Consider the following 17,364-nt stretch of genomic DNA (forward strand, 5'->3'; position numbering starts at 1 on the left):
AAGCAAGGACAGGCCACGATGGGGACAGAGAGGGGCTGCAATTTTTAATAAGTGGTAAGGAAAGGCGACCTTGAGCAAAGAACTGCCTGAAGAAAGTGAGGGGGCAAGCCACCGAGTGTCTGTGGGAAGAGCTTTCATGTAGAGAGCAAATGCAAAGGCCCCGAGGCCAGAGGAGGAAGCCAAAGCCGCCTGTGGAGCTGGTTAGCAAGGAGGGGATCTGGGTCCTGTCACTAAGGGCCGCCCCCCCCGACTGCAGTGGAGCAATGGGGAGGACTGGCTTAGGATCCAGGGTTTCCTCTGGCTACTGAGTTCAAAACAGCTTGGAGGTGAGTGAAGACAGAAGTGAGGGGGGGACACTTGCGAGGCACCTGCTGAGCCAGGCAAACCCCAGACTAGGGCTCAGGACAGGGAGGTGGCAGAAGATGCAATGAGGGTCAGTCGGGCTGTTCTGGGAGCAGCACACAGGGCAGCAGTGTGGGGAGCCAGTGAGGATGAGCCAGGGATTTGGGGCCCAAGCGGGGTTCAGCAGCCGTCTTGGGCTCACAGAGTCTGGGTCAGGGGCAGTGGAGGCACAGGGGAGTGCCTGTGGACACAGACGCAGTGTGTGAACTGCAGTTCGAGTCTGGCCCAGGGATCCCCGGAAACACCTGCTCGTGTGTGCCTACGGCGGGGGTGGGGGACACAAGGGGACCCTGCCGGGCCCGTCTCCCAGGAGCCCCGCATGGGGCACGTGTGCTGGAGGTAACCGGCTCCGCCCCTGCAGCAGAGGGCCCAGCACTGCCCAGAACAGAGGAAATGGATCCCGCACGCCTCGGGTGGGACGCTCCACAGCCCCTGCCCTGAAGTGCTCAGCGGTTCAAGACTTCGCGAGGTTAGGTAGTTGTTTACCAACAGCTACCCGCAAAGGACCGTCTGGGACACTTGAAAAATGCAGACAGGTGAGCTCCTCCCCTGGATCATCCTGGGGATGGGGAACACCGATCCAGTGTGGGCCTGCATTCCCTGATGGTGAAGGATGGACCTACTCAGGGCTCTGCGGTTCCCAACTCTCAGGTTAAGGGCTCGTCTAGCACGCTCCTCTGCTTTTTGGAGGGAAAGCACAGAATGCTGGGCCCCCAACAGAGGGTCGTGTCCTGGCCCTAGAGCCTGTGACGGCACCCTTACGTGGAAAAAAAGGTCTTTGCAGATGGAATCGTCACTCTGGGTTCCCCGTGGGGCCCTCATTCCAGTGGACAAGTGTCTGCAGAGGAGAAGTGCAGACAGAGGTTTGGCATGGGCAGGAGACGTGGCCACAGCCCAGGAGCGCCAGCAGCCACCAGGAGGGGGAGAGGCAGAGAACAGGTTCCTCCCCAGATGGAGCCGGGTTAGGACGCCTCCTCCGGGCCTCCAGCACGGAGGATGGAGGCTGCTGTGCCCGTCACCTGTCTGGGGTCACGACACAGCAGCCGCAGGAAGCTAATCATACGTGAGATTAATTTTCTTCAAACAGATCCTCCCCCGGCCTGGGCAAATCTGTGCAGCATGACTCGGGCTGGCTCTCCTCTCTCGGGTCTGAGTCTGTATGGCATCCACTTACTGCCCCACCTCCATTCTCCAGATAGCACCGGGTCCAGGCAGAAGCTTCTGGTAACGACACTCACCAGTCCGCAGGCTCATCCCGAATCAAACGTGTGCTTCTGCTTGCAGTCCTGGCTGTCGGCTCGCTGTAGCTCCAAGAGGTGCTCAGACCCCGTGTCCCCAGTCGACCCCACGCAGGTTCTCACCTCCACGGTAAGTCTGCCCTTTGCTTTATTCCGGATGGAGGGAGGACACACAGCCTGTGCTGACTGCAGAGCCCACCGGGGAGGCCGGCGGGGGGAGGGGGGCTCCTGACCTAGGCTGCACCACCCGTGTAAGGTGAACGATCGTCCGCTAAGTGTTGACTGAATCACACGGCGGGTTGTGACGTGTCACGTATACAAGCGAAGGATGCTACTTTCCGAGAAGCGCTCAGAGCTGACTGGGAACCGTCCCTCCACAGAAGGAACGGAGAGGTGGGAAGACAAGACAGGTGACTGTCCTCTGCCCACCTCTGCCGAGGAAACAGCAAAGGCGTCCGCTTACTAAGGCCGGGGTCGGACGGCTGTCATCCTGCTTCTGCAGTTCGAAGACGTGGCATCAAACCACGTGAGACCACAGTTTAAAGTGAGATTCTATTGCACGTCCCTTCACAACGCTGCTGGGCAGCCCAAGTACCCAGATCATCCCCATTTGACAGACACACGAGCGGAGGCACAAAGTCCTCAGGCTTTAACAACTCCCCCTCAGGGGCGCCTGGGTGGCTCAGTCGTTACGCGTCTGCCTTCGGCTCAGGTCATGGTCCCGGGTCCTGGGATCGAGCCCCGCATCGGGCTGCCTGCTCCGCGGGAAGCCTGCTTCTCCCTCTCCCACTCCCCCTGCTTGTGTTTCCTCCCTCGCTGTCTCTGTCAAATAAATAAAATCTTAAAAAAAAAAAAAGAAAAGAACTCCCCCTCAGACTCTTCTGGAAGCAGAGAGCTTTGCGTGGCCCACAGCCCTGGAGCCCACAGGAGCCTCCCACCTGCAGCCCACGTGGTCCTCTCAGCTCTCCAACGCCTCGCACAAGGACTCGTCGAGGCTTCCGAGCCTGGCCGCCAGCACAGCACCGGGAGAAGCCTCTGGAAGCCGAGAGAGCTCACCGACACACGGCTTCCGTTTGGGGAGCAGAGGCATCCAGGGGAAATCCGCCGTCCTGCATGGTACACGTGGCTGTGGTATCTCAGACAGGTTATTACGCACTTGTAATGCGTTCTGGCCTGGAACAGATAAATTTCAAAGAGCTGACTGTTTTCAGTTTCTGGCTTTATGTCTTGGCTGCGAGAGATCAGCTAATTATTAGCTGTGGTTAGCTTATTTTACGCTCCTATTCTAGGCCCCAGGTTTCTATTTTATTTGCATTATCATATGCCTTTGGCTGTTTATCTTTCTTTAAATCATGAGACAGCTTCAATATGAAATAATGTCAAGCTCACCGCTCCCCGCAAGGAAGTCTCCGGAGCCCTTCCTGTGCTCCAAATCCCACGAGCATCCACAGGTCTGTGAGGCCCTGCCTCGGTTCTCCATCGCTGCCCACGGCGGGTCTGTGCCGGAAGGCCTGTGCGGACCGCAAGCTGGGGCTCGAGCGGCAGGGCCGTGGCTGCTAGTGGCTGTGGCGGGCTCCGTGGCGCCCGGCTGTGCCGCACACGGGTGCTCACCACACACAAGCCGCAGGCGGGGCTGTCACGAGCACCAGGGCAGGACGTGGCGACAAGACCACCGAGCGCTGAGGACGCCGGCCAGACTCTCTCTGCAGGCGACAGCCTGTGAGAAACACCTGGAATACCCCCACTTTAACTCAACGTTCCGTTTGAGCACAAAATTGTTAGCAGTAAACACAAAGTAGAAAAGAACACAGAGAAAGGCAAACAAAGCACAGAAAGAGAGTCTCCCTTTACGTATAATTTTTCTCAACAGCGTCTTGCTAAACCCACGGAGAGCCTGGGAAGTGGCATCCCTCCCGGGACAGCACAGGCCGGCGGCGCAGCCCCGGGGAGGGTGCCCCCAGCACAAGCCGGGAGGGCGGTCCCCCGTCCGCCTGCTGGAGCATCTGTGTGTGCAGACGGCGGGCATCCTGTCCAGTCTGGTGGGGTCTCAGCAATAATCACAGGCTGTCCTTACGCCGCATTACCTGACGTCACTTACACACCCGTGATGAAACAATCGTTTTAGCAACGAATCACAATGATTTCGGGTGACTCCAACACAATCTTGGGGGAAAAAACATTTAATGCAAATATTTAACCACTGGAACATACAAATAAATAAATAAGCTCAGAATAGCTGAGAAAAAAACCCCAAGTAAGTGTAATTGCCCATCTCCCTTCAGTCCCAGATAATCCATTTTCAAAATACTGATAATAAAATACACAAACTAATATGCAGAGAAGATACAGAACATTCAACATAAACCAACCTAAAATAAAAATAAAACCAAGGACAAACCCTAATTATTTTATTTCTGTATATCAAGACTACAAATAGCATTTAAACACTTAATTTATTATTCAAATTATGAAATTATACATTTTGTTTTGATATGGTCATTGTCTTAAAAGTGTCATTCAGTTTCCCCACATTTAAAAGCATATTGCTAATTCTGGTCAATTCCATAGGACAGCCCACAGCCCAGTGACAGGAAACGCTAGGTGAGGCAGAGGGAGGTCAGAGCGAGAGCCCCCAGGCCCCCAGCATCAGCGAGGGTCACTCTGGCTCTCATGACTGACGCTCTGACGCGCTCTCCGTTTTCAGAGACTGAAATCACCCAGCAACAAGGTAGGTCCTGATAAAGTGCCTTTTTAAGAGAGAGTCACCACCACTCCTCCCCCGGACACGCGCTGGGGACTGTCCAGGCTTCCTTCAGCGCAGCACCGTCGAGAAGCAGAGGGTGCAGAAGCGTGGCCCACGGCCCAGATATCTGGCAAGAGGGGCGGGCGCAGCCCCGGGGGAGGAGGGCGGCCGGCCTCGAGGCCCCGCATGGCAGGCGGCGCCCAGTGCAAACCCGCAGCCTCCCACTTTGGTTCAAGTGACTCGAATCGATGCCAGTGTCTGCTCTCTCCAAGTCGCGCCGATCGCGGGCCACGCGGGCCGCGGGAACCGGACGAGCCCCTCCCCTCTCCCGGAAGCTCTGTGGCCACGAGGTGGAGCCAGAAATGGAAGAAGGATGAAGTCTCCCCTCACACACACCCACACACAGGAATACCCAAACCACCATGATGCGGTCAACGGTAAACCGAAACAAGCATGCTAGTCCCATTCAGGGGAATGGCTTAAAAAGCACAAATACAGCATTATCATTGTTGTGTATTTTCCAAACCTAACCACTTTGGGAAAAGGCAGCAGGAGAGAAAATGCCTTTAGTTTTAACAGGACTGTAAACAATTCAGCCACACGAGAAGCAACGGGCCCAGAGAGGACACATCTCTATCTCTCAGACCCAGTGTCTCTGCAGACCGAGCAAACGCGCTGCCCCCCGCCCCCCCCCCAGCACCCCCCAGCCCAGGAAGGGCTCGAGTCCATCAGCAAAGCCAAAGCTTCATCTTTGGTTAATTTCACTGAGTTGCCACTAGTCTTAAAACTGTGCTCTTCTTGGCAAAGTTACTAAAGTAGCCACATGGCACATAACATTGGTTACTCTAAGTTATCGGAAAAGCAGTGTCCATCTAAGTGAGCGACCATGACTTAACGGACCATCTAGAAAATGGAGGAGGGGGCGTGAGGGACGGGAAGGGGGGCAGGAGAGCTGCAGGAGTCCGGCCCCAGCGCCCTCAGCGGCCGGGGGAGCTGCCCACGGTGCGGCCACAGGCACTCCTCTGCGGAGGGTCAGTCCCCGTCTGGGCTCAGCTCAGCTCAAAGCCAGCAGCACATTCGATGGCGTAGAGAAGCTTACTTCGCAGAAGGGTCTCGTCATAGAACTCGGGGAGCTTCAGCAGGTTCATGCAGGTGCTGGCCGTGGGGAGCCGCTCGAGGTCAGAGCCTCCGTTGTGAATGCAGAACGCGGGGTACAGCTCCTAAAAAGAAAGCAGGTGTGCAGGACGTGGCTTTAACAGGCGGCCCTTGAATGGATTTTTTTTTTTTTTTAAAGATTTTATTTATTTATTTGAGAGAGAGAATGAGAGACAGAGAGCACGAGAGGGCAGAGGGAGAAGCAGACCCCCCGCTGAGCAGGGAGCCCGATGTGGGACTCGATCCCGGGACTCCAGGATCATGACCTGAGCCGAAGGCAGTCGCTTAAGCAACTGAGCCACCCAGGCACCCTTGAATGGATTTTTTAAAAGCACACAAAACCTGCCTGCTTCAAACAGTAAAACGTTGTTGTGGTCACATTTTCCCAAAAGACATCTGGTTTTTTATGATGCTCCAGACTGAGCTCTGCAGAATACCAAACACTGTGCCCTGCACTTTGTGCATGAGAAAGGACAAGAATAACGTTCACTCACGGGAAACAGAACCTCTCCGGTGAGCAGGGCCTCCACAGTTTTAGTCTTTTAAAAATTTGTTTAAATTCAAGAAGGTACGAGAGGGAAGACCTGAATATATACGCCCATTTGCTTATGTCAGAACAGAAGCCACCCGGGGGGACAGAGCAGGGTGGAGGAACAGTGACAGAGCTCGTCTTCTCTAAACTCTGAGCCACTCGGATGTCACAACAGAAAAAAAACCCAAATTCACTCAAAAGGGGAGGAAAACAGCAACCTCAAAATATTGAAAGCAAAATGAAACAAAGGAACCTACGCATTGGTGGCTTAATCACACAGGGAGGCGTTATTCTGAGTGTTGTTTTTTTTTTTTAAGATTTTATTTATTTGAGAGAGAGGGCTTGAGTGCGAGCAGGGAGCCGCCCAGGCGCCCCCGCCCCCGCAGTATTGTTCTAAAACCACCACGGTGCTCCTTACGACTACTGCGCATCTATGTGGAATAGTAACAGACTGTGGGACTCCAGAATTCACTAGGAGATGAAGCAAAAGAGCAAACTAAGGGCACCTGGCTGGCTCAGTCATTAAGCGTCTGCCTTTGGCTCAGGTCATGATCCCAGGGTCGGTCCTGGGATCGAGCCCCGCATCGGGCTCCCTGCTCGGCGGGAAGCCTGCTTCTCCCTTCTCCCACTCCCCCTGCTTGTGTTCCCTCTCTCACTGTGTCTCTCTCTGTCAAATAAATAAATAAAATCTTAAAAAAAAAAAGCAAATTAAAAACCACAACTGTCCCCGTTAAAATAAGATCCAAATATAAAATCAAAGAAATAAAAACCTTGGAAGTTTAAATTTTTTTTTTTTAAGATTTTATTTATTCATTTGAGACACAGAGATACAGAGAGAGAGAGAGAGAGCATGAGCAGGGAGAGAGGCAGAGGGAGAGGGAGAAGCAGGCTTCCCGCTGAGGCAGGAGCCCGATGTGGGGCTCGAACCCAGGACCCTGGGATCATGACCTGAGCCGAAGGCAGATGCTTAACCGACTGAGCCACCCCGAAAACCTTGGAAGTTTAAATTTGAATTGGAAATGTCAGTTTGAACTTGTGATGTATTTTTCTCTTAGGGAAAAAACCGCACCCATTTCCTAACGCTGTCCATGGTTTCCAGGGCCTGGAAACAATAACCACATGTGATAATGAACAGCCTGAGTGCCCAGGTTTGGTTTCTGTAGACCCATTTCTCATGGGAAGGAACCAGGGCTCCTTGGGAAAATACGGGATTCCATATGGAGCCAGGAAATGCACACGTGTCACCGTGTGTACCCCAGAAAGCCAGCCGCCCCACACCCCCCCGCCTTCAGGTGGGTTGGAAGGCGAAAAGGAATGCTTGTAATTGACTGAAACACGCAAAATGTGGAAGTCCATGCGTTCGTGGTGATGGTAAAGCGGCTCAACACACGGTTGCCTTGAGGAGGTATCATTTCTGCACAAAGAGTCCCCAGGGCAATCAAATAACTGATGAGAAAAAGTAAAGTTTTTCTTCGGGGGAAATGTCTGCTAAGAAGTGAAGAGCTGCTGCAGGTGGACCGTGGCTGTTTCACAAGCACAGGAAAGAACGGGTCTAGGGCGCGGCCGCAAGGGGCCTCTGCAGCAGGCGGACCGAAGCCGCACACCAGTCCCGGCCCCTCCGGCCGCCGACTCAGACACTGGGTCTTTGACGCTGAAGTGACACAATGTAAAGCAGACGACGTTTTATCTATGCAACACTACTGCCAAAAAAGAAAAATTCAAATCCGGAGTCTGATGATCCTCTCATGACCAGGTCCACAAGATGTACAGAGGAGCGACCGAGCTCCTCCGTGAGTTCAGTGACCAGGTACGGGACAAGAGGGCGGCGGACGGCATGGCTCACTTGTCCTGCTTGTCCCAGCAGCGCTGGCAGGACGAAGGGACTAAGCGCTTATGTTTTAGACACTGTTTTCTCAGGCACAGCGCAAACTCTCTCCAACCCAGCAGCTGGCTCCCGGCCCACGAGCAGCCGTGCTCAGAGTCTTAAGTACCTTCTCACAGAGATTCGTGCACAGACAAGAAAGTATCTTCTCCCTCCCCACTTTAAAATAGAAAACGTTAGCACACTATGCACATTGTGTGGGCCTCGATCATCGTTCACATGATACTCTGTCTCTACGATCTTTCTCAATCAATCTGGTTCCCTCTTTTGAGGCTGTATGGTGTTCTACTAGATGTATGCAGCACCACCTGTTGATGGACAGTTACGTTATTTATTTTACTTACTAATTTTACCAGTGACGATGCTATGAATACGCACGTGCTAAGTCACCTCACCCTGTGCAGATGTATCTGCAGGTTAACTTGATCAGGCAGGCTGAACGTGCGATCTCTGGGAAGGCCAGCTCTTTCATAGCCACAAATAACCAGGGACTCTATCTCCCTCTTACAACAAACACCATTAGACACAAGACGTGATTTACATGTCCTCCTCCAACAGGAGCCCGATGAAGTGGAGACGGTCTTCATCCTGAAAGCCTGAATCTGCCAACTCTCAGGCAAGCCTGGTTTTAGCTCCCTTGCTACAGGATTTCAGACACCCAGCTAGCTGCTGCACCCCTCACTGTACCAGAAAACGGGGCCCAGGAGAGCAAAACGGCGCCCCCCCCCCCCCCCCAGGCACCTGGCTGGCATCTGGCACAGGGTGGTTTCAGCTCCGGGTCAGTGCCCCGCACACCTGTCACATGCTTCCTCCTCAGAGCTGTGACAAGACAGCTGGGCTTCCAACACCGGAGCAAAGGCTCACACCGACACCGCTAGCAGCTTCTCCAAGGCACAGCCTGGCCTAGCTGCCCACGAGGCCGGTGTGGCGCGGGCACCGGGAGCCACACACATGCACGTCCTCTGACCTCCACTTCCAGGACTGCATCCTAAGCAGACAACCAGAGATACAGACCATGATTTATGCACAAGGATGTTCCTGGCATCAAAAGGAAGGAAGAGTTGTAAACAACTAATAAGAAACTGTAAGTCAATTGTGGTAAATTTGCATGATGGGACATTATGAAGTTTATTAAAAATATTTCAGAGATGTTTTAATATGAGGAAAAATGATCCTGATGTAATGTTGAGTGAAAAAAAGCCTATAAAACTGAGCACATCATTAGCTTAAATTATATTCAAGAATTATGATCAAAGAGTATAAAAAATGATTACCTACTAACCACCCGCTGTGGAAACGGGAGAACAAAACTGGAGCCATGTCCCCGCTCGGATGGGGACCCCCGGAGGCGCCTGAACCCTGTTGCCCAGCACAGCGGGCGCCCAACTGGCCCAAACTGCTTCTCTGCGGTTTCGTTTCATTTGTGTGTTGAATTTAGCATGTACTTTACAATGTGGGCAAAACTGAGCAACAACACAGCCCACAAAATGCTGACTCAGACTTACACACTTATTATTAGCCTTTGTATGTTTCTCACTGTTAAATTAAAAACTTCATTTAAACAGTACACGTGGCATACAGTATGTGCTAAAAACCACTGTCTTTTTAAGAATTATAGTTTACATGCTATTTTAAAAGTGTCTCATGGAAGTGTCCGAACAGAAACCAAAAGAGAAACAGCACATTAAATTATTTCTCATTCTGAGTACATGGAGGGCAATTTTCTCAAATGCTTGAATAAATTAAAATGAAAACGTCACATTTTGAAACACAAAAGGACCTCTGAAGGCAGAGTCAGTGAGCACAGGGAGAAAGGTGAGTGACTGGCTAAATGGGAAGAGCCTGAAATACATTTGGAATTAAATGCCCCATTTTAGCATTTCTTTCATAATGCTAATTGAATTTCCTACTTGGAGACTTGAAAGTAAAAAAAATGAAGTTTTTCACTGAAATCTGAGTCAAGGGCACCATTTCGTGCATAATTAAATAGAGCACAACGGGAATTTGCATTAATTCAGAGTGAGAAAAATCTTCAATTTGTTATGTGGCCTGATGGCAACTTAACAATTTTCTACAGCGCTTTAATGATTTTTTTGTCTGTAACAATCACATTCATTGAACATATTAAACTTTAATTAGCTTTAGCAGACGCTATTCTTCTCCGATAATCCGGCACTAAGGAGTTTCGTAACTTTTAAATTATGCAAGTTTGCCTTTGCTCTTTACAGGACTTGGGACTGAAGGACACTCTCACCGGGCATGCCGAGCCAACTGGAAAGCACAAATATTAAGGTGATTTTTTTCCACCTTCAGAGCCTAACTTAGGACAACTGCAAAGATATTTGAAAACTCTAAATTAAATTTCATATTTAATGTATTTTAGATCCTTGAAAAAAAAATCTAAAATAGGAAGATTATCTCATAGCTCCCCAAAGCATTTTTCATGGTACAACGACAGCTCAGTTAGGATTGTGTGGGGTCACCAACAGGGGACAAGAGTGTTTGTTCTCACTATGGCTCCATGTGGGATTTTGTTTTGTTTTATTTATTTGCCAGAGAGAGAGAGAGAGAGGGTGCGCACAAGCAGGGGGAGCGGCAGGCAGAGGCAGAGGGAGAAGCAGCCTTCCCGCCGAGCAGGGAGCCCGACGTGGGACTGGATCCCAGGATCTGGGATCATGACTGAGCCAAAGGCAGACGCTTAACCGACTGAGCCACCCAGGCGCCCTCCATGTGGGATTTTAAAAGCTAACGTAAACCCCCCAACTTCTCCTTCCCTGTAAACATGCGACGCTCCCACAGGCCTTTTAACACAGACTCTTCCACTGGCTGCCAAAATCTCTGGAACCTTCCCCTTCCAGCAACACCCCTAGTTCTTTCTGGCCCTGGACTAAATTAATCAGGAGCTGGCAGAAATCTCTGGGTCCTCCACTCAGTTTTGATGGGAGTAGGTCTTCCAAACTTCCTTTCATGAAACTAGGTCCTTAATTTTCTTACCTCTAGGTTTGGTGTCATTTTGAAACTGGAAGATTCTAGAAGCCTAGTCTCTCATAATAAAGGTCGCTGATAAAACTACCTAATCGTATTACCATCTTAGTATGTAAGAATTTAATTTATATGACTGTTTCCATGACTAGATGATAAAACCTGGCCCTCAAAAGACCCTCTCCTTGGTCCCACTGGTTTGCACACTTGCGAGCCTCCCCCGCGTTCTTCCCGCTCTCCAGGCCCCAACACGGCAACATCCCCAGACTTCACGACAAGCCCAAGAGGAACCAAAAAGCACAGACGTGTTTCTTTCAGGCTATTGCCTGATTTTCTTTAGATGCACAGAGGCCTGTTTTCGTATCTGGTCACATGTGCCAGGGCATAAAACCGTGGAGCTGATCCATCTAGTTCTTTTGGGGTCACCAGGGGGCAGTTATACACCAAACCAGAAACATCACTCAATCTTTCTGAATCACCTTGTTTAGGTGTGTTGCTTGTACACAGCAGAGCTTTTTTAACCCAGTCTGAAAGTTCTTTCCCTTAACAGATGAGTTTACTCTCTGCACATTCCTTGTTGTGATGGTTCAGCCTTCTCTCAATAACGTTCCGTGTCTATTTCATGATTCTTAGTGTCTTCTGTATCTGGTTAATGAAGTGGGTTCTGTTTGTCTTTTGGGGCTTATTCTCCTCCTCTGATACTTTGGAAGACAGAGGAGTGATTTTAGTTCTAAAGTCATTGAAAATTATCCAGCTTCCAAACTACAGCAGTGTCAATTACGCAGGTCCTGTGAAGAGTCAAACCACCGCACTCAGGCCAACCCCCCCAACTTCTCCACTTTATGGCTCTAGCTCAGATGGCACTACTGGAATGCTGTATGAAGCTACGGATAGTCATTTTTTAATTTTAATTTTTTTTTTTTTAAAGATTTTATTTATTTATTTGGGAGAGAGAGAATGAGAGAGAGCGCATGAGAGGGGGGAGGGCCAGAGGGAGAAGCAGACTCCCCGCCGAGCAGGGAGCCCGATGCGGGACTCGATCCCGGGACTCCAGGATCATGACCTGAGCCGAAGGCAGTCGCTTAACCGACTGAGCCACCCAGGCGCCCTATTTATTTTATTTTTTTTAAGATTTTATTTATTTGACAGAGAGAGACACAGTGAGAGAGGGACCACAAGCAGGGGGAGTGGGAGAGGGAGAAGCAGACCCCCCGCCGAGCAGGGAGCCCGACGCGGGACTCGATCCAGGGACTCCAGGATCATGACCTGAGCCGAAGGCAGCCGCTCAACCAGCTGAGCCACCCAGGCGCCCGGACAGTCATTTTTTTAAAGATTTTTTTGTTTTTATTTTTAAGTAATCTCTACACCTAACGTGGCCTCGAACTCACAACCCTGAGATCAAGAGTCAGATGCTCCACCGCCTGAGCCAGCCAGGCGCCCCTACTGATGTCAATTTTTAAAAATAGTTTGATTAAAGGGCTCCTGGGTGGCTCCGTGGGTTAAGCGTCTGACTCTTGATTTTGGCTCAGGTCGTGATCTCAGGGTTGTGAGATCAAACCCCAAGTCAGCCTTTGTGCTGGGTGTGGAGTCTGCTTGAGATTCTCTCTCCCCTTCTGCCCTCAACTCCCTCTCTAAAAATATATACCAGTAAAAATAAAATAAGTAAAATAAATAAAAATAGCTTGATTGAAGTGCAATTTACATACTAGAAGTTCTTTATTCAACTCTCACAACTTTTCCATACTTTTAAAATAATTTCAAAGTAAAAATTTGAAGAAAAGAGTAACTCCTATATAACTCATTGATAGAAGGTTATGGGAAAGTACGTGCCTTCTCTAAGTTTCACCTGCACAAGCAATATTCAGTGCTTATCTAACTTGATATTCTTCTATATTATATACACCACTGTGTATTTTAAACTATTAATATTGCTTTATTTTAATTGGCAATGAATAAGGGAACCTCTAACTGTCCCCTAACCAATTTTAATTGCTAAAAATATTAAGCTGAATTAATGATCAGAAATGATAAGTAACATGAAAAAGTAACAGCTAACAACAGGGAAAAATATCCCACTGATCCTTGAATAATACTGGTTTGAACTGCGCGAATCCACTTACATGCAGATTTTTCCGATAGATACAGATCAGTACTAGACAGGTATTTTCTCTTAGGATTTCAACATCTCCTTTCCTCTAGCTTACTTTATTGTAAGAATAGTGTAGAAGACGTGTTACTCGACTGCTTGTTATTGGTAAGGTTTCCCATGAAGAGCAGGCTGTAGTAGTTGTTTTTGAAGAGTCAAAAGTTATCTGTGGATTTTCTGCTGCTTGGGGGGGTGGTGGTCAGCACCCCTAACCCCACATTGTTCAAAGGTCAACTGCACTTTTGCTCCCACATTATTCTTCCCAAGCACACTACATCCCCATTTTTAGCTTGTGTTTTCTTCAGTTCAGAGTAAAACTGAGGAGATGGTACTTTACATCCCCCGAGCCCTGCCCAGGGCCCCCCAGCCAGCAGGCCCTGCTCACAGGCCGTCACGATCACAGCAGCCGCATCAGCAGGTAACCCGGGGACCAGCACCATGAAATACACATCATGACCAATACGTAACTGATCTGGCCGAAATAGTTAATGTAGCTAAAAATACAGAGAAACTGGTGTTATAAATGCTCTACACGGTAAATGTTACTCCCCTGAGAACTGTGGATGGTGCACTACATCATTTAATCCCACTTGATATCCTGCTGCCTTTCCTGCTTACAAGTTGGTTTTTAAAGCAAATGACACAGAAGCTGTGTACCTTAAACCCCAAGAGAGGGGGTCGGGAGCAGCTCGTTACGAATTTGAGCAGCTTGCGCTTTTCTTCATCGGTGAATCCTTCCACAACTCTCCAAAAGACTTTGATTACAGGATGGTCGGCGGAATAGCCTCCTGTGATAACAGGAACAAATGTTTTATCACAAACCAGGTAACTGCAAAGCGGTATTATCCGAAAAACACCAAAGCAACCAAATGGTAAGAGTGATTCCTATCATTCCACCTGCCAGTGACAGATGCCAGCTCGTGGCTGAGAGCCAACTCTAGAGACACCTTTCTTTTCTTTTCTTTTTTAAAGATTTTATTTATTTATTTATTTGACAGAGAAAATACAGTGAGAGAGGGAACACAAGCAGGGGGAGTGGGAGAGGGAGAAGCAGGCTTCCCGTGGAGCAGGGAGCCCAACGCGGGGCTCGATCCCAGGACCCCGGGATCATGACCCGAGCTGAAGGCAGATGCTTAATGACTGAGCCACCCAGGTGCCCCGAGACACCTTTCTTAATTTTTAAGTAGGCTCCATGCCCAACATGGAGCTCACGACCCTGACTCCCAACCGACCAGCCAGGTTCCCCCTAGAGACACCGTTCATTCTGCTCCTGGGAGAAGGTCAGGATCCAAATACCAAAGGCCAGAACGAGGATGAGCCCCAGCAGCCAATGATGCTGCAAAAGGGTCTAAGTTTTAAGAACTCTGCTGGGAGTTAAAAACCAACCTCTATTGAGTAGCAGACCCTAAACAACAAAGGATTTATATGAGAGCCATATATCTGAAAACAGCACACTTTGGGATTTTTATTTCTAATAGAGCTAGTTATTTTGCCAACATGATCTTAGTGTCTAAATTCGTTTTATCACCTGTCCTTGTAACAGTAAGGTACAGACCATGGCTAACAACCCACCCAGCACACGATGAGACCACTATTCTCGAGTGTAATATCTGCTACTTACAGCTTTTAATCTAGTTAAGTGCTTCCTAAAACTGAAATAATTGCTATATATTGTTCCCTCATTGTTAATATACTACAGAAATAACATCGATAAAATATCTTAAGTGCATTAATTGACACCAAAATGAATATGATAATATTTTAAAACCTATTTACTGGAATAGCTAAGATCATTAAAAGTATAAGCTTTCAGTGCAGATAGGGTAATGCAAACAACCCAAGACAATTTCTTGGCAAAGGAAAGGTTGGATTGATTTCATTTTTTTAAACTTATGACTTGATAGTGGGGACAGAATGACCTTAGGTATTATCTGCCTTTACATAAACATTAGAGTTCAAACTTACAGCAATAAAAATTAATGACAGGAAGGGGAGATACACGCATATGTTTATGTACATATACAGACATGCATATTTATATGTATATGTAAATGATGTTAGCAAATTTAGAGCTCTGCAGACACGGCTGCAAGCCCCTTTGGAACACCCCCACTTCCTCAAAGTCCATGTTCCCCGCAGACAACCGAGTCTGCAGGTGCACTCTCAGAGACGGCTCGTCCACAACGCTCCGCCCACACGGCACTCCAGCTCCAAAACCTTGTCAGAGTGACCTCACAGGAAAGCTCGGGAAACAGCACTCCACAGGACAGAGGAGTCTGCACAGGGATCTTTCTTCAAATTGTGGTAAAATACAGAACATAAATTTCACCATTTAAACTTTTTTTTTTTTTAAGATTTTATTTATTTATTTGAGAGAGAGCGAGAGTGAGAGACAGAGTACAAGAGCAGAGGGGGAGGGGCAGAGGGAGAAGCCGACTCTCCGTTGGGCTTGATCCCAGGACCCTGAGATCATGACCTGAGCCAAAGGCAGACACTCAACCGACTGAGCCACCGAGGCGTTCCTAAACCTTTTTTTTTTACTTTTTAAAGATTTTATTTATTTATTTGACAGAAAGAGACACAGCGAGAGAGGGAACACAAGCAGGGGGAGTGGGAGAGGGAGAAGCAGGCTTCCCGCGGAGCAGGGAGCCCGATGCGGGGCTCAATCCTAGGACCTCGGGATCATGACCTGAGCCGAAGGCAGACGCTTAACGACTGAGCCACCCAGGCGCCCCTAACCCTTTTTTTTTTAAAGACTTATTTATTTAAAGAGAGAGCAAGCTAGCAGCGTGGTGTGTGGGGGGGGGCAAAAGGAGAGAATCTCAAGCCACCACTTTTTCCTACAAAATGTCATCACCCGAAACAGAAACGCTAACTATTAAGCAATTAATAGTTGCACCCATTACCCCTCCCCCAGCCCCGGTGACCTCTAACAGGTCTCTAACTCTTCAGGCTCTAAGAATGGCTCTAAGAATTTGCCCATTCCAGGTATTTCATATAAGTTGAATCATACAACATAGGTTGTGTGTTTTTGAGATGCTCCATGTTGTAGCATGTATCAGAACTTCATTCCTGTTTAAGACTTAATAGCATTCCACTGTATGTGTGTAGAGACCACATCTGATCCTCCAACCACCCACAGAAGGACATTCGGTTGTCCTCACCTCTGGGCTCCTGTGAATAATGCTGTGTGAATATGTGTGTGCAACCTGTGTTTCAGTCCCTGCTTCCAATGCCTCTGGGTATATACACTTCAGAGTAGAACTGCTGGGTCAAATGGTAAGTCTATGTTCAGTTTCCTGCGGGGTCGAACCATTTTTCCATAGTGGCTCCTTCACATGCCAGCAACCAACAAGGGCTCCAATGTTTCCACATCCCTGCCGTCACTTGTTACTCTCTATACAGTGCCTGTGTGCGGTCATCTTCATGGACGGGTGAACTGTTTCACTGTTGTTCTGTTGCATCTCCCTAATGATTAGTCATGTTGCATGTCTGTGTGAGATCACCAGCTGTTTGTATATCTTCTTTGGAGAAATGTCTATTGACGCCTTCTGCCATTTTTGAATTGGCTTGTCTTCTTATTGTTGAGTTGTAAGAATTCTTTATTTATTCTGAATACATATGTATGATTTTCAAATATTCTCCCCTTCTACAGGTTGGTGTTTTTACTTTCTTGATAATGTCTTTTGATGTACAAAGTTTGTAATTTTGATGAAGCCCAATTTATATTTATGTTTTCTTTTTTTGCTCATGTTTTTGGCATATCTAGGAATCCAATGTCAAATCCAAGATCATAAAGACTTACCTGTTTTCTCCTAAGAGTTTTATGCTTTTAGCTCCTACATTAAGGTTGTTGACCCATTTGGGGTTCATTTCTGTATATGGTGTGAGGTAGGAGTACATCAACTTTTTAAATCATGGTAAACTTTTCTGAAGAGGCTCTACCATTTCACATTCAGTCAAGAGGGTTCCAATTTCTCCATGCAGTCACTAACATTTGGTACTATCTTCTTTTTTTTTTTTTTTTTAAAGATTTTATTTATTTATTTATTTGAGACAGAGAGCATGAGAGGGAGGGGGGTCAGAGGGAGAAGCAGACTCCCTGCCAAGCAGGGTGCCCGATGCGGGACTCGATCCTGGGACTCCAGGATCATGACCTGAGCCGAAGGCAGTCGCTTAACCAACTGAGCCACCCAGGCACCCTGTCTATCTTCTTGATTACAGTCTCTCTAGTGGGTATGTAGTAATCTCTCATTAGGATTTGATTTTGTGTCAAACAACTGT

The 17,364-nt window shown here is 48.5% G+C and overlaps 2 protein-coding genes across 5 annotated transcripts in view; both read right to left on the reverse strand.

The window, feature by feature from the left end:
- The window catches only part of DNAJB6 (DnaJ heat shock protein family (Hsp40) member B6), a 398,231-nt gene that overhangs the window by 77,262 nt on the left and 303,605 nt on the right, over positions 1-17,364 (reverse strand). The gene's annotated exons all lie outside the window — the stretch shown is intronic.
- Positions 3,805-17,364, reverse strand: part of UBE3C (ubiquitin protein ligase E3C) — a 123,968-nt gene continuing 110,408 nt past the window's right edge. The window contains exons 20-21 of the mRNA XM_081800882.1: positions 13,738-13,868; positions 3,805-5,603 (exon numbers count right to left, since the gene is read on the reverse strand). Of these exons, the coding sequence (XP_081657008.1) occupies positions 5,433-5,603; positions 13,738-13,868 (302 nt within the window). The 3' untranslated portion in view covers positions 3,805-5,432. The remainder of the gene's footprint in view (positions 5,604-13,737; positions 13,869-17,364) is intronic.

Source organism: Leptonychotes weddellii, chromosome 12 (genome assembly GCF_054177405.1).
Source record: "Leptonychotes weddellii isolate Sample4059 chromosome 12, ASM5417740v2, whole genome shotgun sequence".
Classification (NCBI taxonomy): Eukaryota; Metazoa; Chordata; class Mammalia; order Carnivora; family Phocidae; genus Leptonychotes; species Leptonychotes weddellii.